The sequence below is a fragment of the Megalops cyprinoides genome, chromosome 2, assembly GCF_013368585.1.
Source record: "Megalops cyprinoides isolate fMegCyp1 chromosome 2, fMegCyp1.pri, whole genome shotgun sequence".
Lineage (NCBI taxonomy): Eukaryota > Metazoa > Chordata > Actinopteri > Elopiformes > Megalopidae > Megalops > Megalops cyprinoides.
This window is the reverse complement of record NC_050584.1, coordinates 68,039,645-68,067,144: the sequence shown is the minus strand read 5'-3', so window position 1 is coordinate 68,067,144 and position 27,500 is coordinate 68,039,645. Positions and strand designations below refer to the sequence as shown.

At 49.4% G+C, this 27,500-nt stretch overlaps 2 protein-coding genes across 3 annotated transcripts in view; one reads left to right on the top strand and one right to left on the bottom strand.

Annotated features, from left to right (window-relative positions):
* The window catches only part of nup58 (nucleoporin 58), a 25,215-nt gene extending 5,213 nt beyond the window's left edge, over positions 1-20,002 (bottom strand). The window contains exons 1-12 of one of the 2 annotated variants that reach the window (XM_036521736.1): positions 19,623-20,002; positions 11,415-11,542; positions 11,097-11,129; positions 10,590-10,853; positions 10,313-10,472; positions 10,096-10,161; positions 9,798-9,972; positions 9,094-9,173; positions 8,563-8,681; positions 7,904-7,986; positions 7,406-7,607; positions 1,055-1,135 (exon numbers count right to left, since the gene is read on the bottom strand). In XM_036521736.1, coding sequence (XP_036377629.1) covers positions 1,055-1,135; positions 7,406-7,607; positions 7,904-7,986; positions 8,563-8,681; positions 9,094-9,173; positions 9,798-9,972; positions 10,096-10,161; positions 10,313-10,472; positions 10,590-10,853; positions 11,097-11,129; positions 11,415-11,542; positions 19,623-19,693 — 1,462 coding nt within the window. In that variant the 5' untranslated portion in view covers positions 19,694-20,002. The remainder of the gene's footprint in view (positions 1-1,054; positions 1,136-7,405; positions 7,608-7,903; positions 7,987-8,562; positions 8,682-9,093; positions 9,174-9,797; positions 9,973-10,095; positions 10,162-10,312; positions 10,473-10,589; positions 10,854-11,096; positions 11,130-11,414; positions 11,543-19,622) is intronic. The other variant, XM_036521737.1, reaches the window with a different exon arrangement.
* Positions 20,003-22,987: 2,985 nt separating this feature from the next.
* Positions 22,988-27,500, top strand: part of mtmr6 (myotubularin related protein 6) — a 15,211-nt gene continuing 10,698 nt past the window's right edge. Inside the window, exons 1-2 of the mRNA XM_036520953.1 lie at positions 22,988-23,170; positions 25,382-25,501. Coding sequence (XP_036376846.1) covers positions 23,147-23,170; positions 25,382-25,501 — 144 coding nt within the window. The 5' untranslated portion in view covers positions 22,988-23,146. The remainder of the gene's footprint in view (positions 23,171-25,381; positions 25,502-27,500) is intronic.

Genomic DNA, 27,500 nt, shown 5'->3' with positions numbered 1-27,500 from the left:
AGTGCAGATACCTGCAGATCACTGCAAACACCAGAACTGGGAACCTGCAGATCATTAGATTATCTGCAGACCTGTGCACAGCACAGTACACAGTACATATCTGCAGGTCTCTGTGAAGAGTGCAGTCAGATATCCATGTATCTGTGTACAGTATAGTCTTGTATCTGCGGGTCTCTGTGTTCAGTATAGTCAGATATTTGTGGAACCCTGTGTGCAGCCGGGTATCTGCAGGTATCTGTGCAGGTCCCTGTGCAGCCGGGTATCTGCAGGTCCGTGTGCAGTCGAATATTTGAGTGGTCGGGTTTCTGCAGGTTTCTGTGTGCAGTCGGGTATCTGCAGGTATCTGTGCAGTCGGGTATCTGCTGGTCCATGTGCAGTCGAATATTTGAGCGGTCGGGTTTCTGCAGGTGTCTGAGCAGTCGGGTATCTGCAGGTGTCTGAGCAGTCGGGTATCTGCAGGTGTCTGAGCAGTCGGGTATCTGCAGGTGTCTGTGTGCAGTCGAATATCTGAGCAGTCGGGTATCTGCAGGTTTCTGTGTGCAGTCGGGTATCTGCAGGTGTCTGTGTGCAGTCGGGTACCTGCAGGTGTCTGTGCAGTCGGGTATCTGCAGGTTTCTGTGCCGTCGGGTATCTGCAGGTGTCTGAGCAGTCGGGTATCTGCAGGTTTCTGTGTGCAGTCGGGTATCTGCAGGTTTCTGTGTGCAGTCGGGTATCTGCAGGTTTCTGTGTGCAGTTGGGTATCTGCAGGTGTCTGAGCAGTCGGGTATCTGCAGGTTTCTGTGCAGTCGGGTATCTGCAGGTGTCTGAGCAGTCGGGTATCTGCAGGTTTCTGAGCAGTCGGGTATCTGCAGGTCCCTGAGCAGTCGGGTATCTGCAGGTTTCTGTGTGCAGTCGGGTATCTGCAGGTTTCTGTGCAGTGGAGCGGTGCATCCACTCAGCACTGACACAGCATTTCTGGCGCGGCGTCTGGCCCCGCCCCCTGGTTCCCTCGCAGCACACAGAGCGCACTGGAGTGACAGACAGCTGGGAAATAAGGTTTAAAATAAAGAGGTACCTCCAAGCCCGGAGCCCAAGCCAGCACCCAGGCCAGGGGCAAGGGGAGCTCCCAAACCGGCCCCCAGGGGCGGCTGCGGTCCTGGGACAGAGAGAGAGCAGAGAAGGGGCTTACTCTCCTGGAGTCAACACCTCACAGACGCCCTCTTTCACTCAGCACACCCCGTCCCGGAGTACGGGAAACCCAGCCACCCTTTACTGTTACCCACAATGCAACACCACGCCTTTAATATTACCCATCCTGCAAAACGCCGCCTTTAATATTACCCATAGTGCAACACTCCACCTTTACCGTTTCCCACAATGCAACGCCTTGCCTTTAGTATTACCCATAGTGCAACACTCCCCCTTTAATATTACCCATAGTGCAACACTCCGCCTTTACTTTTACCCTCAATGCAACACTCAGCCTTTACCGTTACCCATACTTTAACACTTAAACTCAAATGGCCAGTGTGACCTAAAGTGCAAAAATCAACACTCATACTATACACACCAACGCCTGACTGACATTACTTTATAAACAGACAGAGCACAACCCCCCACCCTGTCTCTCTCTACATAGGACAGACATCAGACCACAACCCCCCACCCTGTCTCTCTCTACACAGGACAGACATCAGACCACAACCCCCCACCCTGTCTCTCTCTACACAGGACAGACATCAGACCACAACCCCCCACCCTGTCTCTCTCTACACAGGACAGACATCAGACCACAACCCCCTACCCTGTCTCTCTCTACACAGGACAGACATCTGAACTCAGCTACAGCGCAGTTTACTGGTGTGCAGGTGTTTTAACTAATCAGATACCCAGACTGACCCAAACGCAGTTTCCTACCCAAATTTACCCCACTGAGCCACACTGCCCTGCCCTCCCTAACACTGAGCTGCCCTCCCTAACACTGAGCTGCTCTCACACACACTGAGCTGCTCTCTCACACACTGAGCTGCTCTCTCACACACTGAGCTGCCCTCTCACACACTGAGCTGCCCTCTCACACACTGAGCTGCCCTCTCACACACTGAGCTGCTCTCTCACACACTGAGCTGCTCACTGTGTGGTGTTTTACTCTTCCCAGCATGCACTGCAGTATGTCGCTCTCCCTCTTCCTTCCTGAGTGACACATGTTCCTGCCATTCGAAGAATTAGTCCTCCTAACGGTGAAAAGGGCTGAAAGGATCTCTTCATTGTTTCTGTGCAACTCAAGTGCTGGACAATTTCCCTCACAGCAGAACGCTCAGGCCTCCTGGGTCCTTTTAGCCTTTTAGCTGAAACATCCCCTTCTAAAGCTTACTGGACCAAATGTTTGGGTAATTTAAAAAAGTGCAACTTTGAGGTATGTCAAGTTGCATCAGCTATCTTTTTTTTTCTCATCCAATTTCGAGTAAATAATTTATCAATCAAAAAGAAACAAGACAAGGGCTTTTTTAATCGATTTATTGTCAATTTAAAAGCAATTCACTTACAGGAAACATGACAGACAGTTGGAGACAAAAAAGTTCCTAGGTGCTACTGTGTTACACGTTTCAGTTTAATTCAAGCTTTCAGTGGGATGTGGAGGCCGTGATGTAACACTCTGCTTGAGTCTAGATTTTAAAGGCACACCATATCATATGCACCAACAAGCACTAGATTAAAACAAAAAACAGTGTCTGATAAAAGTGGCCTCTCTTATTCCTGTGTAAACCTTCCTTATGGGGACAGTCTGCACTGTGTAATCCCTGTTCATGGGGACAGTCTGCGCTGTGGTTGGGACATAATGCGTCACAATGCAGATTCTACAGTCTGTAGTGTTATAGTGCGCAGTGATACACTAAAACTCAAGTCAAGCTCTACTCAAGTCTACCTAGACTGAAACACTTCACTGACCATATTTGGCTTCCAGTTATATAATAAATAGCTATGTTAAAAATGATCACTTCAGATCGAAGCTCGCAGCATCTTATTTCCAAGTATCAAATGACTCTGTGATATTGTGCTCCGACTGACACATATGTACCCAGAATAAAAAGTCGGTAGAAAAACCTACACTGAACCAGTTCAGTCCCAACCAGCTGCCTTTCAACACCACAATACCCTTCACAAACGTCACCTTAAACACTTAACATCAACTTACTGCAATCAAGTCAGGTCTCAAATCATTCTGTAACTTAATTTTTTTAAAAATTACCAAACTAAACAGATTTTAGAATCATAAAATCAAATGGATTCCAGAGGCATTGCAGAATCATCTGGATTCATCAGAAGCATTGTGCAACCAATGGATTACACTGGAATCAAATGGATTCAAGAGGAATCAGAGAATCAAACAAATCCTGCACAACAGAACCAAAAAAAAAAGATGGACTACAAGTCCAGAGCAGCAGTTTGACAAGCACAACATGGTCTAGAAAATAAGACTTCAGTAGTACTATTTTTGGCAACAAATCTCCCCTCTAAAACGTAAAAGACTTGCCTTCCCAGTGTCTGCAAAGAGCACAGTCACTCACCATGCATACCAGTGAGTGAGGGAAATACACTGTAGCCCTTAAGGAAAATACTACGTCAAGTTAATACAGACTTTGTGTCATTCGAGTTTCCTTTGCCTTTAGCCCTCAACAAGCACAAGTTTCTGTTTCAAAAATAAAGCGACCAGCTCTGAGCAAAAACAAAAAAGCTAATGCTGATGAACCTGCAGAAGCACTCATTCTATATGCAAACTAATCAAAAAACACAAAACAGTGCCCCCTGCTGACAGATGAAGGCTTCACTATTGATATCAAGCTGTTAGTCAACAAATCCCACCTCTTTGTTCTCAAGAACAAAGGTCCTAACCCCACAAGTTACAAAGCTAATCTCAATCTGAGACCGATATCCGACCAATCAAAACCGATGCTTAACAACGGCGCACTGACTCTCATTATGAAACTGGATTAACAGATAAACCAGTTCTACTCTGTATGAAGTCTTCTTCTCCAGCCAGCCGATTTCCACCTGACCGTGCACTCAGACCGGTTTCAGTGCTCCGAGATGAGGGAATGAGAAAATGCATAGTGTTATTGCTGCTGCGGTCTGATCACCCCGCTGACCTGCGCCCTTTCTGCTGCCTCCGCCTGTCAAATGGCACGTCAAACGCCACGTCCCGCACATGCCCATTCTCACGGCTGCTGAGCTGTGAACACCAAGCAACTTACATACTCTGCAACACACTGCCCAATCAACACCTGCTAAAATCTTACAGAACTAGTGCTCACAGAGAGAGAGAGAGAGAGAGAAGGGGAGAGGGAGGGACACAGAGGGAGGGAGAGAGAGAGAGAGAGAGAGAGAGCAGGAGAGAAAGACACACAGAGTGTGTGCGTGAGAGAGAGAGAGAGAGAGAGAGAGAGAGAGAGAGAGAGAGACAGAAGGAAAGAGGTGGGAGAGTGGGGCCACAGAGATTGAGGGAAAGAACAGGAGGGAGAGAGATTGGGGGGGGGGGGGTCACAGAGAGGGAGCAGTGGGGTTTGGGGGGGACAGTGCAGTATAGCTCTGTGTCAGAAGCTTCAATAAACGCACAGACTCCTGACACCAGCACATAGGTACGTATTCATCGCCACCAGCACCTACACGCTCACCAGGCAAACGCAGTCCTCACAACACACCCCTTCCTCATCGAGTGCATACGGCAGTCAGTCGGACACGTGACGACCGCGCCAGACTACAGTCGCAGTGTTATTGCAGTAATGTCGCCATGGAAACCCTGCCAACAGCAGAGGACAGTGATATGACACGGTCATAGCTGTCAGAGGGAAGGACCACTCATTTCAGCCGCGACCCCTAACACAGCGCAATCTAACATCTCAGCAACGTCTGTCATGACCTACAGCTACAGAAAACACACTATTTCCTGATATCAAATAAATAATCTGACAACATAATTAATGATTCAGTAGTTTATAAAATAAAACCTCCTGAAGGAACAATTTAAGCTCTTAAAGGCCTATTTAATAAAACATACCTAAGTGCACAGTATCACCCTCTTTGAACATGGCAACATTCAGAGGAGATAACCCACATAAATTAAATTCACTTAAGTCTCTCTGAAAATTACTTTTAGTATGTGAATATTTAACCAAAAGAAAAAAATCTACATGGGAATTCAGAAGGCTTATTATTAAGAGAATTTCCAAGGGGCAAGAATTGGAACGGCGCATTCAAGTAAGCACTTCCTGGGTAAAAAAAAAAAGCACAGCCTCTATTACTGGACCATTTCGAAATCAATAACAGGCCAATCACGTGACCATGAACACCAGTGAAGGGACAGAGCCCTTTCAGGAGTTTGCTGAGTTTTGCAGCGGCAGAATTCTGCTGAACAGGCTGCCGTTTAAACACCTGCGCTACGGACACAGGGCCCTTAAGCAGGCCAGAACCTGGCACACACATCCACCATGTCAAAAATTTAAATTAATAAATAAAAGTACCTTGGGAAGGTGTGGTATTGCAGTCAAGGGGACCGTTTCAGTGTCACTGAGCTTGTGGAAACGGGAGACCCTTCTCCAACAGCAAAAACCGCCCTCAACTCCAAACACACAGCACAACACTGAAACGAAGCACCACTGAACCACAAACACACCCTGCCGGGACCGCCAAATCACAGCGCAGGGGGTGGGGCTTTCCAAACACCGCTGCCTATGATTGGCACAGGACTGGTTTGATTGGCACTACACTATCAGCTCATCAGAAGCGAACAGGCACATATGCGCAAACTGGCGGCTCAGAATGCCGGTCCATTAATCTAATTATGGCACAACCTGCTAAAATCATACGCAATTTCATGCCAGAATATGAACATAGTCTTATTGTTGTCTCTCCTGTGTCCTGGTGCAGTGCTACAGTCCGCCACTGGGGGCGTTTGCATAGTGTAACTGAGCTGTGAGGACCCTACGACGTGGTAGCATTCACCAACTGAGATTGTGCATATAGGTTATTACTGCAGTTCTCCTGTGCTGACCCTGATCGTTTCTGACACCTCACACCCTGCTAACGTACACACAGCTGGCCACTGCAGCTCAAACACTCTTCACTGCAGCAGGAACGCATTTACTTTGCCCCTCTGGTGTAAAAGTGGCCTCTGAAACCTGGAGTCCTGGGTAACTGATCCTGTCAGAGACACAACATGAGGAATTCCTGCTTATCACTCTGTCTCCCACACCCACACACACACACACACACACACACACACACCTGTCTCTTTATAAGCACCAAAATATTTATACAGCCTCACAACTGAAAATACATTTTAAACTCTATAATGGACATTTATGGATGCAAATGTGGAAAAAAAAGGAAAAAAAAAATCCAGAGCGTGGGGTTACAGAGTAAGCTGACAGCCCCGACGTGCGAAAGGCCTAACGCTGCCAGAAGGGCGGCGCCACCACCTCCTGCAGGAGCTGTGGGGTTCGAGGGGTTTCACTGACGGTGTGCGCGCGTGCGTGCGTGCGTGTGCGTGTGTGTGCGTGTGTGTGTGCGCGTGTGCGTACACAGGGTGTGAGAGCGTGCGAGGCCGCAGGAATCACCCTACTCCTCCTTTCTGCTGCTGCAGCCTTTTTGGCCGGACACTGAATAACAATGCATTCTAGTTATTCTATTATTTGCACACCTTGCTTTTTGGGTAAAAACATCACTGCTACAGCAGTTGTTTAACCTCTGCTGATTTTTCTGGAACCACAACTTCCACGTTCATTGCCTGCAGCTAACGCTCCAAAATAAAGTGGGAGTTTTAATAATAATATAATAACTTTGTTACAGCAGAATGAGATGGCAGAGGTCAGGGGTCAGGGATATGCTCTGGTTGTGAGCAGATGTTCTAGGGGTTGATGAATTCCTCTTACACACTGCAGTGTGGAAGGGGTGGCACCGCCCAAACAGGGGAAAAAAAAGATCTAAAAACCTCAGCATCTCCCTCTGCAGGAATCCCTTCATGTTAGTGTCCTCTGATACTAACACATTTCCTCTGATAGAAGCAGAAGTATCAGAAATATCTTCATCTTCTGCACTAATGATGTCAGCTCTCAGTTTGCAGAGACAGGGAAAAGAGGCCTGTGTGTACATGCTTTTTCTGAGAGAGAGAGAGAGAGAGAGAGAGAGAGGGGGAGAAAGAGACGGGGGGGGGGGGGGGGGGGGGGGGGCAGGGGCCATTACAGTCCATGCCAACACATTCTGGCGGGACATCGGAACAGGCAGTTTGATAGACGGGCTGGGTGAGTGTGAGGTCCTGCCGGGAGGCCCCCCCGCCCCTCCCACACACAGACAGGGCAGCAGAGAGGAGAGGCAGAGTGCCATAATTCCCTCAGACTAAGGCCATTCTATAACTGGAATGAGGTCAGACCTGGAGCGGGCTGTTGCTGCTGTGTTAGCGTCGCAGCCATGGCAACAGCCGCTGCGTTCGGAACACTGCTGAAGGGGGTGGGGCCGGTGGTGACGTGCGGCGCGCTCTGCCACTTCTGATTGGCTGTGCGCTTGGACTGGAACACGTCGGTGGAGTCCTCCAGGAAGGCCTTCCTGTAGCCCAGGTACTGGTGCTTCAGGATCTGGGCCAGAGAGAGAACAGGACATTAGACACACACGTCCGAACCATCAACCCCCAAACGTGATCTCTCACATACGTGCGCACACACACACACACACACACACACACACACACACACACACACACACACACACACACACACATATATAAATGCATACACAAACAACCACACCTGTGACATGCTACTGATGACAGATATACTGCCCATCAAAACACAATTACACATTTTCTAACCAGGAACACAGGCAATCTAACGCCCTCCGCTCTCAACACGCTAATAGACGCACTGAGACTCACCTTCACATTCTCGTGTACCGACTGCAGCTGTGCAGCCAGAGCCACAAACGTCTGGTAGAGTTTCTGCATGGCCAGGGAGAGATCTGCGCAGACACACACAGAGCCACAGAATCATCGAGAGAGCAGACAAATCTGCGCAGACACACACAGAACCACAGAGAGAGCAGACAAATCTGCGCAGACACACACAGAACCACAGAGAGAGCGGACAAATCTGCGCAGACACACACAGAACCACAGAGAGAGCGGACAAATCTGCGCAGACACACACAGAACCACAGAGAGAGCAGACAAATCTGCGCAGACACACACAGAGCCACAGAGAGAGCGGACAAATCTGCGCAGACACACACAGAACCACAGAGAGAGCAGACAAATCTGCGCAGACACACACAGAACCACAGAGAGAGCGGACAAATCTGCGCAGACACACTGAATCACTGAGTGCAGACAGATCTGCGCAGACGCACAGAACCACAGAGAGAGCAGACAAATCTGCGCAGACACACACAGAACCACAGAGAGAGCGGACAAATCTGCGCAGACACACTGAATCACTGAGTGCAGACAGATCTGCGCAGACGCACACAGAGCCAGAGGCGACAATGGGAGGGGGTGCAGGTGGGGCTGCGTTTCAGGGGGGTGCGTTATTTGGGTACCTTGCGGGGTGATGTTGGGCCCACTGCCCTGAGTGGTCAGGTGATTCTCCAGTTCCTCAATCTGCTGGCGGTACTGCTGCAGCTGCACCTCGAACTGACCAACCAGAGCTCTGAAATAACTGTGTAACAGAGAGTGGGACAGCGTTACAGCACAGCTCTACAGCGTAACAGCATGGCTCTACAGCAAGGAGAGACAGCGTTACAGCACGGCTCTACAGCGTTACAGCACGGCTCTACAGCAAGGAGAGACAGCGTTACAGCACGGCTCTACAGCGTTACAGCACGGCTCTACAGCACGGAGAGACAGCGTTACAGCACGGCTCTACAGCGTTACAGCACGGCTCTACAGCACGGAGAGACAGCGTTACAGCACGGCTCTACAGCGTTACAGTACGGCTCTACAGCAAGGAGAGACAGATGTGTATAACGATAGAGAATATGAAGAAGGAAATGAGAGGGAGAGAGAGAGAGAGGGAGAGGGAGAGAGAGGGGGAGACAGGAAGGGAAAAGGAGAGAGAGAGCGGGACTCACTCTGAGGGTGCGGTGTTCTCATGTTGGAGGCCTGGGGGGGTCTTCTGTGTGCGTATTGCAATGTCTGCATTCTTCAGCTCCTACAGAGAAACACACACAGCCAGTCAGACGGATCTACTTCAACAGCATAGCGGCCCCTCCCTCCAGCACACAGCCGCAAAGAGCACCTACGGTGACTCAAAGCCAGTGTATAGGTGACTGGGTCTGTCTTTGATGATGGCGAGTGTTGGAGCATATGTGTGTGTGTGCGCGTGTGTGTGTGTGTGTGTATGTGAGTATGTAGTACCTGGCCGGTCTCCATCTTCAGCTTGTTGATGGCCAGGCTGTGTGTGTGAGTGTGAGTGTGAGTGTGAGTGTGAGTGTGAGTGTGAGTGTGAGTGTGAGTGTGAGTGTGAGTGTGTGTGTGAGTGTGTGTGTGTGTATGTGTGTGTGTGTGTGTGTGTGTGTGTGTGTGTGTGTGTGTGTGTGTGTGTGTGTGTGTGTATGTGTGTGTGTGTGTGTGTGTGTGTGTGTGTGTGTGTGTGTGTGTGTGTGCGGTACCTGGGCTGTCTCCATCTTCAGCTTGTTGATGGCCAGGCTGTCTGTGTGTGTGCGTGTGTGTGTGTGTGTGTGTGTGTGTGTGTGTGTGTGTGTGTGAGAGAGTGTGTGAGTGTGAGAGAGAGAGTGTGTGTGAGTGTGTATGTGTGTGTGTATGTGTGCGGTACCTGGGCGGTCTCCATCTTCAGCTTGTTGATGGCCAGGCTGTTCCTCTGCAAGCTGCTGGCACTGACAGACAGCAGCTGCTTCAGGCTCTTAATATCGTCCTGCACCTTCAGCATGGCCTTTGAAGACCTCCTGCTGATCTCCTCCTGCACCTGCTTCTGCTCCTTCACAAACTTCCTGCGGGACACAGAGACACAGAGTCACACACACACTCGCACGCTCTCCTCCTGAATTCGCTTAGGGCAGAGAGTCAGTGACACGCACACATGCACATACCGGAGCGTGTGACTCGACACTTACTGAAAATTCTCCACATCCTGACAGATGATTGGAGGCAGATTATCATCCTTCAGAGCCTTACTGTCCCTGCAGAGAGTAAGAGAGAGAGAGGGAGAGGGAGGAGGAAGAATGAGAAGGAGAGAGAGAGGAGAGAGTTATCTAGCAGCATAGCTTCACGGTGCAAACCGGATGCTGATGTCAGCGCTGGCCTGGAGCAGTGGGCGTGTCCTGCACTCACTCTGGCCTGGCCCCTGAGGACTTGTCACTCTTCTTTTCGGAGGAGGAGCTGAAGTCGATCCCGCCCAGCCCCACGCTGGTGGAGGCTGGGGGGGCAGTCGAGGTGGCAGCGGAACCCAAAGAACCCAACCCAAGCCCCCCGAGGGTGGGCTGCCCCAAACCTGGAACAGACAGAGAGAGGGGGGTAGGGCATCAGAACCAGGCACACAGGCACGCACACACACACGCGCAAACACAGCCCGCCCAGCATGCAGGCAGCGATAGCCATGGTTACTGACCGGTGTTGGCCGTGCTGGGGAAGAGGCTGGAGCCCAGGCCGGACGCGGGGCCGAGGGCGGGGCCGGAGGTGGCGGGTGCCGCCCCCAGGTTGAGGGAGAAGCCGGTGGAGCCGGTCTGTGGCGCGGTGGAGGTGAGGGCGGAGCCCAGGGTGAGCCCAGACGGGGCAGAGGAGGTGGTCAGGGAGAAGGGCGTGGCCGATGCGGCCGGCTTGCCAAAGCCCATGCTGAAGCTGCTGCTGGAGGTGGTGGTTGCAGCCGGGGCACCTGTGATGAGCAGGTGTTACACAGATCATCTAAACATGCCTGTCCTAGCGTGCGTACACACACACACACGCACACACACACACACAGACATGCACACACGCACACACAGACACAGACACACATAGACACAGACACAAACACACACGAACTCACATACAAACACAAGCAAGCACAAACATGCATCTGCACACACAGAAACACGCACTGCCGTACGACACATGCACATGGAAACGCAGCGCTCACCCAGACTAAGGCCTGTGGCAGGGGCTGCAGTGCCTGTAATTGAAGGTAAATTATATGTGATTAATTTTGCAGACAGAATAGGCCAGAGAGAAAAGAGAGCTGGGTGTTTGAAATGGCAGTGTGGTGCAGTGTGTGTGTGGTGTGTGTGTGGTACAGAAAGAGAGCTGGGTGTTTGAAATGGCAGTGTGGTGCAGTGCAATGTGGTGTGTGTGTGGTACAGAAAGAGAGCTGGGTGTTTGAAATGGCAGTGTGGTGCAGTGCAGTGCGGTGTGTGTGTGGTACAGTATGGGCGCAGTGAGGATGCAGTGTGTGTGGTACCTGCAGCCGGCGTGCCGAAGGAGAAGCCGCTGGGGGTTTTGCTGAAAAGACCCAGTGAAGAGGTGGTCGTCGTGGTAGCGGTGCCCAGGGTACCCAGGTTAAACCCACCGGAGCTTGGAGCAGGGTTACTGTAACCAGAGAGAGCAACATTACTATAACCAAATAGTGACCCACATATATTTAGCGTTACCATAACAGCTTTAATTCAAAATTGTAAAAAAAATTACATTTTATTTGTTCTATTAAAAATGAAAAGTGCAACTTCAATACAAGCTGGCCGAGGAGCAAGATGCTGTGTTACAACTTTGTCCAAGTCATCATCATAGAATCGGACCAATATACAGAAAATTCTGTCCATGTTGTGGTTTGTGGACTCATCAACGTTCGGTAAAAACATCTGTTTTGACAGCTTGTGAGCTAAACATTGCCAAATGTGACAGGCAATTTTGTGAGTGGATAGGTAGCTGGTCTGTGTAGGCTATTTGACACGCTAAATTTGAAGAGTGCAGTTCTGTCCTGTGTTGTTTTATGATGATACAAGATCATCCACGAACTTCAGCCCACAAGCAAAGCGAAATCCTACCGATTTCCAAAGCAAGCTCATTTTAACATGGCTGTATCACTGTTCATGAGATGAAGCATACTTACAATATTTACACACCCACATAAAAGACTGCACAGTACAGGGCATGGCAATGAGGGGTTTTAACGCCAAAAAGCAAAGAGGGACTTCCACTCACTGAGAACACCTCTAAATGCTGGAGCGTGGCACTATCTAAGATGAGCCTGACATCTAGTGGTTAAATTCGGCACTACATTCAGATCTGAGCCTGATCCCAGTCTGCAGTGCGTGCAAGTGCTTCAGGCTTCAACCCTCCGGTGCCATTTCTAGAGTTTTAATGAAGAGAATGAGTCAGGTGAAATGCATTAGGGTCACAGGCCTGTGACAGACCAGCGTCCTGTTTGACGGGGATACCCGTACTTCAAGCTGCTTCAGTCAGAGAAAATCAGGTTAGCTTCTCAGGTTAATGAGGTTAGGCTACCTGTGACCCCCCCTGTTAGGCCCTGCTTATCCAGCAATGCCCTCCCTGTAGAGAAGCATCTGCCCAGGCTAACGACGCACGTGCAGCTGACAAGAACCTCTGCACTCTAATTCAATAATCCCTACAAAATTCAATTAAACCAACCACCCGCCAACAGGCCCACAAACCTCAGAGAGCCGTTTCCCCCGAGTCTCTCCATTCTAAAGAGGCCTGCATGGCGGTTTGGACTGAACCTGATCAGGTCTCGCCTGTTTCTCCCTGGTAATGCTGAGCAACGTAACACAGGCTCTTTACAGCGGCACGTGCTGTGCTTTTCCCCAGAAAGCCCGGGTCCCGTTAAGCACAGCCGGGTCCCGCTACACTTTCCCCACACAGAGCCAGGGTCCCGTTACACTTTCCCACACAGAGCCCAGGTCCCGCTACACTTTCCCCACACAGAGCCAGGGTCCCGTTACACTTTCCCACACAGAGCCCGGGTCCCGCTACACTTTCCCCACACAGAGCCCGGGTCCCGTTAAGCACAGCCGGGTCCCGCTACACTTTCCCCACACAGAGCCCGGGTCCCGGTAAGCACAGCCGGGTCCCGCTACACTTTCCCCACACAGAGCCCGGGTCCCGCTACACTTTCCCACACAGAGCCCGGGTCCCGTTAAGCACAGCCGGGTCCCGCTACACTTTCCCCACACAGAGCCCAGGTCCCGTTACACTTTCCCACACAGAGCCCGGGTCCCGTTACACTTTCCCCACACAGAGCCCGGGTCCCGTTACACTTTCCCCACACAGAGCCCGGGTCCCGTTACACTTTCCCCACACAGAGCCCAGGTCCCGTTAAGCACAGCCAGGTCCCGCTACACTTTCCCCGTACAGAGCCGGGTCCCGCTACACTTTCCCCGCTCTGAGCCCGGGTCCCGTTAAGCACAGCCGGGTCCCGCTACACTTTCCCCACACAGAGCCTGGGTCCCGTTAAGCACAGCCGGGTCCCGCTACACTTTCCCCACACAGAGCCCAGGTCCCGTTAAGCACAGCCAGGTCCCGCTACACTTTCCCACACAGAGCCCGGGTCCCGTTACACTTTCCCCGCTCTGAGCCCGGGTCCCGTTAAGCACAGCCGGGTCCCGCTACACTTTCCCCGTACAGAGCCCGGGTCCCGGTAAGCACAGCCGGGTCTCGCTACACTTTCCCCGTACAGAGCCCGGGTCCCGTTACACTTTCCCCACACAGAGCCCGGGTCCCGTTACACTTTCCCCACACAGAGCCCGGGTCCCGTTACACTTTCCCCACACAGAGCCTGGGTCCCGTTAAGCACAGCCGGGTCCCGCTACACTTTCCCCACACAGAGCCCGGGTCCCGGTAAGCACAGCCGGGTCTCGCTACACTTTCCCCGTACAGAGCCCGGGTCCCGCTACACTTTGCCCACACAGAGCCCGGGTCTCGTTAAGCACAGCCGGGTCCCGTTACACTTTCCCCACACAGAGCCCGGGTCCCGTTACACTTTCCCCACACAGAGCCCGGGTCCCGTTACACTTTCCCCACACAGAGCCCGGGTCCCGTTAAGCACAGCCGGGTCCCGCTACACTTTCCCCACACAGAGCCAGGGTCCCGGTAAGCACAGCCGGGTCTCGCTACACTTTCCCCGTACAGAGCCCGGGTCCCGCTACACTTTCCCCACACAGAGCCCGGGTCCCGTTAAGCACAGCCGGGTCCCGCTACACTTTCCCCGTACAGAGCCCAGGTCCCGCTACACTTTCCCACACAGAGCCCGGGTCCCGCTACACTTTCCCCACACAGATCCCGGGTCCCGGTAAGCACAGCCGGGTCCCGCTACACTTTCCCCACACAGAGCCCGGGTCCCGTTACACTTTCCCCACACAAAGCCCGGGTCCCGGTAAGCACAGCCGGGTCCCGCTACACTTTCCCCACACAGAGGGTCCCACTACACTTTCCCCGCTCTGAGATCGGGTCCCGGTAAGCACAGGCGGGTCCCGCTACACTGGCAGGATGTCACACACTCTCCTGAACAGGGCCAGAGTGGCACTCCTTACACCCCGGTCTAAGAGAGGGCTGAGGGTGAGAATCTGCAGAGCAGTGTTCTAATGTACCCTCATTCCAACCCTGCACACTTCCAACAGCAATAAAGCCAACATTTACATGGATATCAACACCTTTTTAGACAGAGTGACATCATTATGATTTTGTTTTAGTGGCTTGAATTCAGACAGCAGTGTAGCATAGCAGAAAGGAGCGGAGCCCCTGACTGAAAGGTCGCTGGTTCCATGGATAATATGTAAAACTGTAACCTATGTAAGTTGCTCTAGATAATAGTATTTGCTAAACGACAATTATGTAATGTAATGAACTGGCCCACAAAAATTGTCTCACGGGGTAAAAATGGCTCCTCGTCCCTGCTAATGTTGAGCTCTAAAATGACACTCATGCACACATATATGTGACCAACAAACTTAACACCACAGACATGGTACCGTTTTTATTTGGGATCATCTAGACGTAGACAGTTGGTTTAGCCTCTAAGACGTTAGGTACATGGCAGCAACATGGCAGCAAGCTAGCTGCATGAAGTGCTAGCTTGCTAGTTTGCTAGTTTTTTCAGGGAAAAGATGAAAAACATTTCATGGGTAGAGATTTAAATGTAAGCATCATTACCTACCCATAAGCCTATACCAATGCTATTGGATTGGCCCAAGCACAAGGTAGACCTCACTACAAGGCAAAAGTGCTCCTTACATTTTTACAATGAGAAAAATATATCCACATAATAAAAAACACACCTTGTTTCAGTGCTTCTTCAATACACCACTCACACGGCTAATGTTCACTACCTTTTTATAGGTCCTTAAAGATCTGCCACTTTTGACTAACACTGTGGCAATTTTTACACTTTATAAGGAAAAATTAGCAAAAAACAAAGATAAAATTATGTCAACAGCTTACTGGTGCATTAGAAACACAAGCGGATAAAAACTAAACGCCCACTGGAATCACTTTGGGGTAACGGCATTTTTATCAAACACATTTTCATGAAAAACTCTTGCCTTACATTTGGGCCTAAATTTTAATCTAACACTAAAGTCCAATAAAAAGGGTTAAAATGCTGATTTCCCATATGCTCCTGTCAGGTAGACCATACGCACTCAGGCTAGCTACTTTGAAATCTGATGACAAATGTACATTTAGGGGAAAAAAGTGGAATGACAAATTCTGAATCCAATTACCTCAATACAACATCTTCTACTCATTTGCCCAAGCAGTAGTCCTTTTGGCAACCAATCAAGAGTCAGATAAGCCAGAACAATTCATGTTCACAAAATGAAGAGTAACCAGCTACCAATGTTAAAAAAGGCTTGCTAGTTAAATAAACTAGGTATCTAAAAGTAAACAGCTAGAAAAACTTCCATAGCATCTGCATCTGTGTGTCCAAACACGGTGGTGTTTGATTTTGAAATGTATGCATGACTATTTGTTTGCCGTCAGTTATTCAGTTGGTGGGAGTTAGCTTAACCTCGCTAGTTAGCAGGCTGGACTTGCGACAGTTCAGAGAACTTGAAATCACGTGGTATGAAAAGTACAAAAATAACAAAAGTGGTAAAATAATAACCAACACAAAGATTTTTTAAATAATGAAAAAACTAGATGTTTTTATTATAATGTGGTAGCCCTGAAACACAAAAAATAAAAGTAACCCCAGCCATCCAGACTATTGAACTATCCTGTCAGAACGAATGCAAAAGATCACCTTAGAAAACCACCACCTAGGGTTAATTCAGCAGCCCAGGCTTTACTTTCCCTGTGTAATGTAATGTACCATGGAGATGTGAATGTTAACGTCTGCATTTAATGTTCTGAATGAATGTCCACTTTCAAGGTCTTCTCTCAGTGATAAACTGCAATTTTCTCTTCAGAGCAACCCTTCCACATTTTACGAAAACATGCCCCCTGGATCCCTTGCACTGGTGCGTAACACGGTGAAAAAATGGCGTAAAGGTCCTCTCCATGCTACTGCTGTAATTTATTTTAGAGGTAGGAATCTGCATGGGAAATGCATTTATTAGGTAATGAGGAGAAATAAGCAAGCAGAGCACTGTTATTTAGCACACAGTGCCTGCATATTATCCCACACCACTGACTGAACAGGACCAAAAAAGATTCATATAATACTCATAAACATTTAAGTTATCTTATGAAAATCGCAGTCTCTCAGGTGATCTGACACAGAGCAGCCTCACAGCTTCACCCTGGAAAGCCATTCCCTCTTCTTCACTGTACCCCCCTCATTACAGAGTCTGAGGTGTGGGCCTCTTCTTCACTGTACCCCCCTCATTACAGAGTCTGAGGTGTGGGCTGGGACCTCAGCCCTGTGGGGCAGGGACCCTGTGATAGACTCAACACAGTCCGCAACACACTGAACACAGTCCGCTGCACACTGAACACAGTCCGCTGCACACTGAACACAGTCCGCTGCACACTGAACACAGTCCGCTGCACACTGAACACAGTCCGCTGCACACTGAACACAGTCAGCTGCACACTGAACACAGTCAGCTGCACACTGAACAGTCCGCTGCACACTGAACACAGTCCGCTGCACACTGAACACAGTCCGCTGCACACTGAACACAGTCCGCTGCACACTGAACACAGTCCGCTGCACACTGAACACAGTCCGCTGCACACTGAACACAGTCAGCTGCACACTGAACACAGTCCGCAACACACTGAACACAGTCCGCAGCACACTGAACACAGTCCGCAGCACACTGAACACAGAGGAGTGTTTCCACAGCACTGGCCTCAGAGCTCAGCCTCACACCTTAACACCCTTAACCCTAGCGCTAACCCCTCACCCTAATACCAGCCAGTCCCTCTGCCGGTCGGCTGGCCCCTGTCCCTCTGTCCCTGGCTGGTTTGAATACAGGCCAAGGAGGAGAGGAAAACATTTCCGCTGCAGCTCCAGTTAAGTCAGTGACATGAGTTTAGTGTTAATAAATATTAAACTAAAGAGCTTTTAATATCTAAACTATGTCTCCTCTCTTCAAATAAGGATTTTAAGAAAGCCGAACAGCAAGCAACACTCTGCCCCCTTCATCAGACTCCCTATTCTCCAGCCTGAAAACCACAGACATCAGATTAGCCCCAGAGCATTCCAGCAAAACATCACACACCTGCAGCAGGTAAAACGAGAAATCAGCTCCCTAACTGACACATACTATCATGCTAGCTACTAAAGGAGCCATGGCAAATCAGATACAGAACACAGAAATGAATATGCACATAAAGTTATGATTGCATTCATGCTGGTGTCCTGTCCAATGGTCAGTTCTGTACTGGTATGGCACTTCTGACTGGTCATAAATAGAAGCACAGTGAACACCAGCCTGTTTTCGTTCTTCAACAGCAGCTTCGGGAGAAAAATGAACGATTGCTCCTCTATCACCAATGCAGTGCGCTGCAATTATTTAGGACATATTTACAGGAACTTGACTTACCCTCGTTGGCAACACAGCAAACAGCCATCATTACAAGTTACACAAATTATACAGATATGAGAGCACCATAAATTCCATAAATATTACATATTATGAATACATTAACCCACCATTTTACTTAATTTAAAGCTAACACTTCAAATGCTGCATTTTCTAACGCTCTGTTAAAAAATGTGTGCCTCTTAACTCCCCCTGACCTTACCGCGCTGATTGGATGAAATTATGCGCCAGCCTCGCTTTCCCGGCTTCAGCCGCTAGGGGCATCCCGCCGCTCGCTAAAGAGCCGAGACGGTTCCCCGCTGTCGGGGCCTGGAGTCTTCAGCACTCGTTTAGTGACATGTTTTTCAATCCCCCAGCACAAAGACATCCATACAGCCTCAGCTTTAAGTGTCTTTTTAAACAATTACCCAACTGCAGCACCTCAGCCATCCCAATCACTCCATTAGCACACCTGAAGCGTGCGGGCAGCGTGAGGACCGGCAGCCGCGGGTACACCCATTCACATCTTCTCTAGCAATGCAGACGATATGGCAAATTAAAATATGCAACCAGGAACACACATACTTCTTTTCTGAATGGATGGAAAAGATTAACTTTAGAAAATGAGTGCAGAAACACATTCATTAACCTGCACTAGCATATAAAAACAAAGCAAGAAAGAAAGCTGCTGTTTGCAGCTTAAGGAGGACAAATGAACTCATAAAACAGGTAAAAATGGGCATGTGAAGGTTACACACAGAGCAGTAAAGAAACTCCAGTGTTCTCGGATTTGTGCTCACATTTAATTGTTGACAGCTGGTTTACGATCCTGTTTCATGGAAAGCCAGTATAGACACGCCTCTCTCAGCATTTATAGAATTGGTAAGCAAGGAAAAGTATTTTTTTTTTCAGATTTGGCCCAGAATTTATCTAGGCATTCAAGCTGCCGTTTCCAAAAGAGTTTCACTCTTTTGATTGGAATTGTAATTTACTAAGTCACGCTTCAACTTATTTTATTGTTTTAATATGTAGGTGAATCGTTGTTCTAGTGTGTGCGTTCCGATTCACAAAAATGAAACAGAAATAAGTATTTTTGCTATTACACCAAATCTTCAAAAATCAACAGATCGAGGCCGTGTCTCTCTCCCCCAAGCGCGCACACCTCCACCGTATGCCAGGTGAGTGACGGGTGTGAACGAATATGGCAGTGCATTGAAAATCACACACAATCAAATATTTTAACACGATTTGAGCACTGAAAATCACACTCCAACAAATACGTCAACACATGGCCTGGTCACATGGCCCGAAACAACCAAAGTGCTCTCTGCTCTTAGTTTGTACCTACCGCCAGCTAACGTTCAAATAGTTAAGATGGGGCATTAGCTGGGTTGGCTAACGCCAGCTCTGTGATTGTAGTCATTATACCGAAATAACCTGTGAAACACAATTAAATGTAACTCTCTGGAAACAGTCGCTAGGTAGCCATCTCTCCATGTTTGCAGAGACGACAAGCACATCAATCCAAAGAGCGATCCACTGTCGCAAAGCCGGCTTTTCTTCCTGTATCCCATCTCAGCTAAACTTCGACTAGGTTATTAAATAAATATGCTGCCAGCTCGTTGGGTGCGTGGCAACAACAACTAGACTAAGTTATCTAACAGCAAAGATCACACTCCTCTTACCTCGCCGCTGCTCCGAACGAAAATCCGCCACCAGCGCTCGTGGGTCCCGATCCGAAATTAAACCCTGCCATCTTGATCCTTCACACAAACAGTCCTTAGAAACTGAAAATCTGTTGAGCGAGCTGTCCGGTGGTAGCAGAAATATGAGCAGTTATAATATTTCAGCTGGATACCGAGCGGCCTCGTGGAGGCCCAACATTTATAACGCGATCAAGGCGCGCAGCACGCATCCGTCACTAAAGAGCCGAGCGGAAACCCACACTGCGGACTCAGAACACTAAAGTGTGAGAAAGAGGCATGTAATTCACATTTACACACACGTTAAATCTCATAAAATGCTCGATACTTCTCCGCTAAATGTTTGATTGCGCGCCCGCGAATAGTCGTGACATAGCAGCTACTTCCGGCGGCGCAGAGGGTGCTGGGATATTGGAGGACTGGAATTCTCATCATGTGACTCTCCGCTTCGAAGGAGCTGAGCGCACCCTTGGCCGTCGTAAACTCCAAATTATGCACATACGCACACCGAGCCCAGACGCGTACGCATTGACTAAAATAAAAGCAACGGTTTTCATTTCGTGCTGGAAATCTCCTAGCGGGTGTGCGACCGAAGAGGTAAAGCTAATAAAACGCAGCAGCTTGCAGATTTTGGCGCATATGGATTACAGAAACGGAAACGGCCAAATAATAAATAAAATCCCCTGCGCGACATTTTAGCTGGATGAGTGTGAAGAACAGTAAATTGGAGCCAGTTGGAGCCTACCTCAGTGGGTGATCAAACTGCCAGCCTTCTGGTTACGAGACCACATGATAAGTGCACGGTTATAGAAGTGGCACATTTTGCTTAAAAACCTGTGCCGTCTGTCACTCCAGTACTGTATATAGCAGCAAACGAGGATGCACGGCTCATGAGTTTATATCTCGCAATATAACCACTGCTAACTTTGTGGTTGTGTCTATTTTATATACATAACCACTACTCTCAGGAGTGTCGTTGCCCTTGTCTGATTAGGTAAAATTGTATAAAGATCCATACCTTATGTTTCCAAACACTGAAGATGTGAAGATGCTCCTAAATCATACTGGGTTATGCCAGTCATTCCAGACATAATTCCAGAGATGCACAGTGAGTGTGAGTGTTCAGCAGATGCTTAATCATTGCGTTTTGCAGTGATGTTAAAGACATATCTGCTTCAGGAATCTTCATCTGATTTCATTCAGAATGTTGGTTTAAAGATTAACTGTAGCTTATTGATTCTATTTGTTGTAAGCAATCAAATTTTATTTGTTTTAGCACATTCTGGAAAGGTGATGGCCACAAAGTGCTGAACATAACACATCGTTCATAGAAAACCCAGGGCAAACTGGAAGAAGACTGGAATTTTCTTCCTGGGCCCAGGGATGTGTGGACAAGAGACTCCTGGAAAAATGGAAAAATGTTATCAGTGGAAAATTGTGAAAAATAAATCAATTCACCGCATCACTTTGAGTCTAAGGGCAGTATACTTTGCACTTTAAGTCACTGAACTTTCACTGAAATTTTACAGAACAATTGCTGCTTCTCATCAAACAATTCTGGTGCTATGACTACTACTGTCTGTTTATCTTTTAATTTTTTAAAAGTCTTATTCCTTTCCTCACTTTGTACTCATATTTATACATTTAGCAGATGCTTTTATCCAAAGCGACTTACATAGGTTACAGTTCTGTACAATGTTATCCATTTATACAGCCGAGGCAATTGTGGGTTAAGTACCTTGCCCAAGGGTACAGCAGCAGTGTCCCAGCGGGGATCGAACCTGCAACCTTTCGGTTACAAGTCCTGCTCCTTAACCATTGTGCCACCCACTATTGACTATTTTATAATTAATGGTGTGTTATTGTGTGCTTCTTCTTTGATTTTATTATTGCTTCTTTCTGATTTTATTATTATTATGCTGTTACTGAACAGGGACCTGAGTACCTCTGTTCCCTGCCTGGAATGACAATAAAGCATCCCTGTCCTTATCCTTATAGTTGACAGGGGGTGGCATGGTGGGTTCACACAGGCCATGAGGGGGATCCTCCATCCAGCAGTAAGAATGGCAGGGATGATGTGTTTCCCAGTGCGGGGATGGTCCAGGCATCCTGTCCATTGAGGCAGGGAAACGATAATTAGCAGGAGGAAGTGATGCAGGAGTCCTTGTTGCTGGGATGGCAGGAGAGACATGGGGGAGAGAGAGGGAGAGAGGGCAGTGGTTAGAATGGGATTGTGAGGTAATCTGGATGCAATATGCAATGGGGTAGTGTGCCGCTATGTATCAGTGATACAGAACAGGCAATTCTGAGAGTCAGATTGACACATAATACGGAAGACTGTTAAATGACACACAAGCTGTGTGTGAATAGGCTCTGCCACAAAATTGGCTTTTTCTCAGTTTTTGGAACCAACAAAAAAAGCCAGCCACTTGTGAGGGAATCTACTGGGGCTGTAGGGGAATGAACAGATGAATGAACAGATCCTGCAGGTAAGAAGTGTTACAAGTGGGTAGACCGCCATTCACACACAAACACACAGTGTTTTGGGTTTATTTGTTTATTTTCTTTTGGCACCTGCTGCTGACGTCACCACGCAGCTGACGGTTCCTCGGAAGGCGGGGCTGCCTGTCATTTGATTGCTATACGGAGGTCCAGGTGATCAAATGGAGGTGGTGGAAACCTGGCGGGAAATGGCGACAGCAACAGCCACCAGGAGCGAGCGTTTGGTTGCCTCCACAGAGAAAGGACGATGCGAGACTGATCACCTCGTGGGTTCTGCCTGCAGCAAGCGAAGGGAAAAGCTAATGGTGAAAAGCAGTTGAGGTATGCTCATATACCTCAGGGGAAGCCAGGGGAAGTAGCGAATACGAAACAGAAGACTTAAATCCATTAAAAAACTCATAAATTAGAAGTAGCAGTTTGAAATTGAAAAAAAAAAAACAAATTATTGATAACCAGTGAATCAATGCTAGAACCAGACTAATATTGTTTTTTTTTTTTTTTTGCTCTCATCAAGCTTGTGGTGGAAACATTCTGAATGCGTTCCAGGGGGCGGCATTTGAGCATCCTGATAAAATGGCATTGCCATTAATTAAATTGGGATGTAATAAATCCGTGGATTACTTTTCTGCATGTCTCACACAGATTGTCACACAGATCCGTTCTGGCGTCGCATTAAGAAAACCTTCTGTCGGACAGAACAGCCAGCGGATTTGCCGTTCAGAAAAGTTGGCAACCCTAAAAAAATAAAATTTTTAAAAAAGCCTCTGAACTACAGGTCCCAGCATGCCGTTTGCTGCGTCAGCGATGGCGCAACTGAGTTACGCCCAAAGCCGGAAGTGCATGGCACAAGTTATTGGTGAAAATAGCTCTCTGGCTGCCTGGCTGTTATTATTGTAAATGTATAACGCGTGTTGCCGGCCAGCTAACGCAAACATCTCATGATTGCTCTCCGGAAACCATTTATCGACTTCTGCGCGAACTGACAGTCGTGACGCGGTAAAAATATGGAACACATCCGAACTCCAAAGGTAGGAAGGGAATAATTTAACCTGATGGCATAGCTTTGCTAAGATACGGGTCTGAGACCCGATTCAGCGATTCCACCCAGATCGGCTCCGCAAAACCCTGTAATCTGGCTAGCGAGCTGGCGACCTAGTTAGAAAAGTATTTACCTTAAAGCTGGCAACTTCTTGAAGCAGGCAAGCTTGTTTGATGATTCTAGCAATTCGATATTTAGCTAGTTTGCTATTCTTGCATATTTTCCCTTTTTTGATTGGCGTTATTCGTGTTGGTTCGCTAGCTCAACAACTTGACGTGTAAATTTATCGTAACGTAAATAAATGTGAGCCTAACCGAAGGCGGGGGCAGAACAGGGGATCGGCTGTTGCAGAACAGGGTGTGGACACCCACGATCCGCAAAAACCGTCTGGAAAAACGTCGGCTAATGTTTCGTAGCTGCAGCCGGGTGCTCAAAGCAGCGATTAGTAGCTTGCTGAGTAGGTACCACACCTGACTGCGCTGGCACCCGCGGTGACCTCCTTTCCAAACAGGCGGATGTCGTTAGCTACCCAGATAGACTAGCTGCTCGGCTTACCGGGAGACGTCGTGATGTTGGATTAATTGGTAATTAAATTAGCCAGTTTGCTTGCCCGATGTTTACGGATAATAAGCTAAAGCGCTAAGAAGCACGAGGTTGACGTCGATTGGAACAAATTCAGTCTGCCGTTTTTATGCATTCGTAAGGGACGTCATATCCATTCTTTAGCGAGCCGATGCTAAACTGGTGTCTTGCAGAATGTTTCTGGTTATATGTCAGCCTGCGCATTCCGGCATACTCTGCCACCAAGCCCCCTTTTTTATGGCAAAGGATCCCTGCAAATGTTGCTGCGTGGGTGGTGTAGGGTAGCGCAGCGCATGAAGCGGGGGATTCAGCAGCCGAGAAAGAGTGAGCCTAAGTGGGGTGCATGGTCGCGCTCCCCCGTCCGAAGGCAGCTCTTAACGACGGAAGGTCTGAACTCAAGCTCTGCTCATGCCTTTTGCATTAAGAGATCACATGATCATTCTCACAGGCGCTACGGCCAAACTGAAAAACACCTGCCGTACCCTCAGCCGAGGCACACTAAAGTAGCAGACTGCACCCTCGGTTAATAATCTGTGATCAGACGATCACCCCGGTTCCCGCTGCCTCTCTCACGGCCTTGGCGAGCGCGGTCGTTGCGCGTTGCCTGGTTGCAGGCTGGTTGCCGGGATACACGGTGTAGTGTCTCAGAGAGAGAGAGAGAAATCTCCATCCTGAATTCTAAAAAGGGTTTAAAAACACAGACGCAGTGCTGGACAAAGTGTGAGCTTAGTGACTCTGTGCTTCCTTCACCTGTCACCTGTCCCCTCTCTTCTCGCCCCCCCCCACCCCCTCTCTCCTCCTCTTACTCCCCTGCTGTGGGGTCCACTTTTCACTGCTATGGACAGTAATGAATGAGGTGGTTTAATCCACAGACAGGTCTCTTACTGTACAGACAAACTGGGTTGCTGTGAACTGAGAGTGTCCTTGTCCTGAAGAGAGGGTGATGCTGCTGGCTGTGTGTCCCAGACTCCCCCCAGAAAAGAGCACTACCATTGCGTGTCGTTTAGACTGTGAAGCTCATTGCAGGGGCTCTCCACAGTATCAGTGCGGTGCGGTGCGGTGATCTCTGGTGTGCGCAGTTTGGGCAAGCTGCACTGAGCTGGAGGAGGGTGCTGTGGGTGAGAAGAAACGGCAATCTCACGAGTCATACAGAGGCGCCTAACACACAGTATGCGTCACTCTGCGGGACACGCTGACACTCTGCCGGACACGCTGACACTCTGCCGGACACGCTGTCACTCTGCGGGACACGCTGTCACTCTGCGGGACACGCTGTCACTCTGCCGGACACGCTGACACTCTGCCGGACACGCTGACACTCTGCGGGACACGCTGTCACTCTGCCGGACACGCTGACACTCTGCCGGACACGCTGACACTCTGCCGGACACGCTGACACTCTGCCGGACACGCTGTCACTCTGCCGGACACGCTGACACTCTGCCAGACACACTGACACTCTGCCGGACACACTGACACTCTGCGGGACACACTGTCGCTCTGCGGGACACGCTGTCGCTCTGCCGGACACGCTGACACTCTGCCAGTCACTCAGGTGACTGTGGCCTCTGGGGGCTCGGCTTGACTGTCAGCCGCTGTGGTTTTTTTGGTGTTTCAGGTGGAGCAGGTGAAGCTGCTGGACCGCTTCAGTAACAAGTGGACCACAGGAGACCTGCACCTGACCGCCACCCACCTGATCTTCGTGGAGAACACGCTGGCGGGAGCTCAGGAGATCTGGGTAAGACTCGAGATCAGTGCGTCGGTCCCTCTGAAAGCCATAGCACAGAATATATCACAGCAGGTCACCAGCAGTGACCGCCGCGCTCCGACGCGGTCACGCATCCTGACCTGGACTGCTGCCGGGGGGTGGCGCGGGAGGGGCGGGTCACGTGACACAGAGGAGTCCGGCGGAAGAGGATTACGGTGTGGGAACGACGGTTAGCCGACCCGCACGGCACCGGCCTCGCGGCCGGGAGCTGGCGGGTGGCAGGGTTGCCTTGGAACAACTGTCTCAGCAAATATCCAGCTGTATAAATGCATAACATTGTAAAAACCTGTAATTGATGTAAGTCGCTCTGGATAAGAGCATCTGCTAAATGCCAGTAATGTAATGCAATGTACTGATCATCTCCTGCTGCAGCCAGGGACCCAGTGTCAGGGTTCGAGTCTGGGGTGGAGCTCTGCTTCAGGGCAGCTGTGCATGGGCTCTTGGTTTTGTAAATACTCGGCTGTGTGTTCAAAAACCAGTCGCGGTGAGTGATGTGCTGAAGTGGAATGCTGGGCTGGGAATGACCCTTGACCCCTGTAGTTTACACTCCCCACGGTGCCGTACGGATTCGCACCAGAGCACCGTGACTGAAGAGCAGCACCCATGCAATCCTACACAAAGGAGCCCCTTCGCGGTTAAACATGCAAATTTATGCACATAAAGATCACTTCCCAGGCTAGAGCTGCAGCAACAGGCCAGATAAGCTCATTGAATATGCAAATCTTACCCCCCGCTGTTCAGGCTACGCTGCCTGGTCTTTGTTGTTTTGATGTCATGGTGAGGCGTTTTCACATTGTCTCCACCAGGTGGCGCATGTTGAAGGTTGTGTGCACCTGTTTGTCAGAGAGTATGTGAAAATCATATGTAAATTCATATATTTCTGCTTCCTCCCTGTTCCCCGGAACAGCGTCTGGGTTTGGAGTGCGCAGATGCGGAAACCCGGGGCCAACAGCGGCTTCAGTTTAAAGAATATCACCTGCGCAGAAATATCACCTGTGCAGAAATATCACCTGCGCAGAAATATCACCTGCGCAGAAATATCACCTGCGCAGAAATATCACCTGTGCAGAACTTGCTCGTGCAGCAGAATAAGCGTGATTGGCTGTTTACAACATGCAGGGAAAGGAGGAGCTAGCTGTTCGTCGTAGGGTGATGCCTTATTTGAAGGCAAAGTATTTTTTTCTCCATGTGAGTGCTTGTGAACTCCAGGATGTGTGTGACTGCGCCATCTGCTGGAAGATGGTGGCATCGCTACAGAATCCTCCTGCCGGCACTGTGGCTGTGTGGGATTGGAATAGAATGGGAGCAGAAAAACGTGTGAGCAGAGAGGCGTGTGGAGAGAGGTGTGGAAGGCAGTGTGTGTCTGTAGAAAGAGCAGGTGTGGGCGGACATTTTGGCTCACAGACAGACGCGTGTCGATGTGTGTCTGCAGCTGTATCGCCCCGCAGATTTCCGTAATAAGTGAAACGGAGTAAGCGTACGCGAGGAGTCGTGTTCATCCCTGCATCCGTGAGGCGCGTGAGAGCCGAGCGCGCTGCTGTGCCCTCGGTAAACGGTGCAGGAATTGCGTCAGCGCCCAGCACAGACGGCGCTGCGTATATCAGGCTGATTAATCTGTGCTTCCTGCATGGTGTAGATAAACGCACCCCCCCTCCCCACACTCCCCCCTTTTATTGATTTTCGAGTGCTTCCTGTTGCACTCACTCCAGTAGCTGCACAGCGTGTCTGCTCTGTTTTAGATCGGGTTCCCGTGGTAACAGACGCTGCGGGTCCAAAGCTCAGTTCACCCACTCCTCTGTGATTCTGCAGCTCTGCAGTAGAAGAGTCTGCCTCTCCGGCATGCACCGCTGCTGGAAGGGCTGCTGCTCGGCCAGCAGGGGGCGCTCTCCCCTCTGTAGGGGCTCAGTGTCAGTGTGGCATGTGTCCTGTGTGACGTGCGTGCGTGCGTGTGCATGTGTGTGATGTGTGT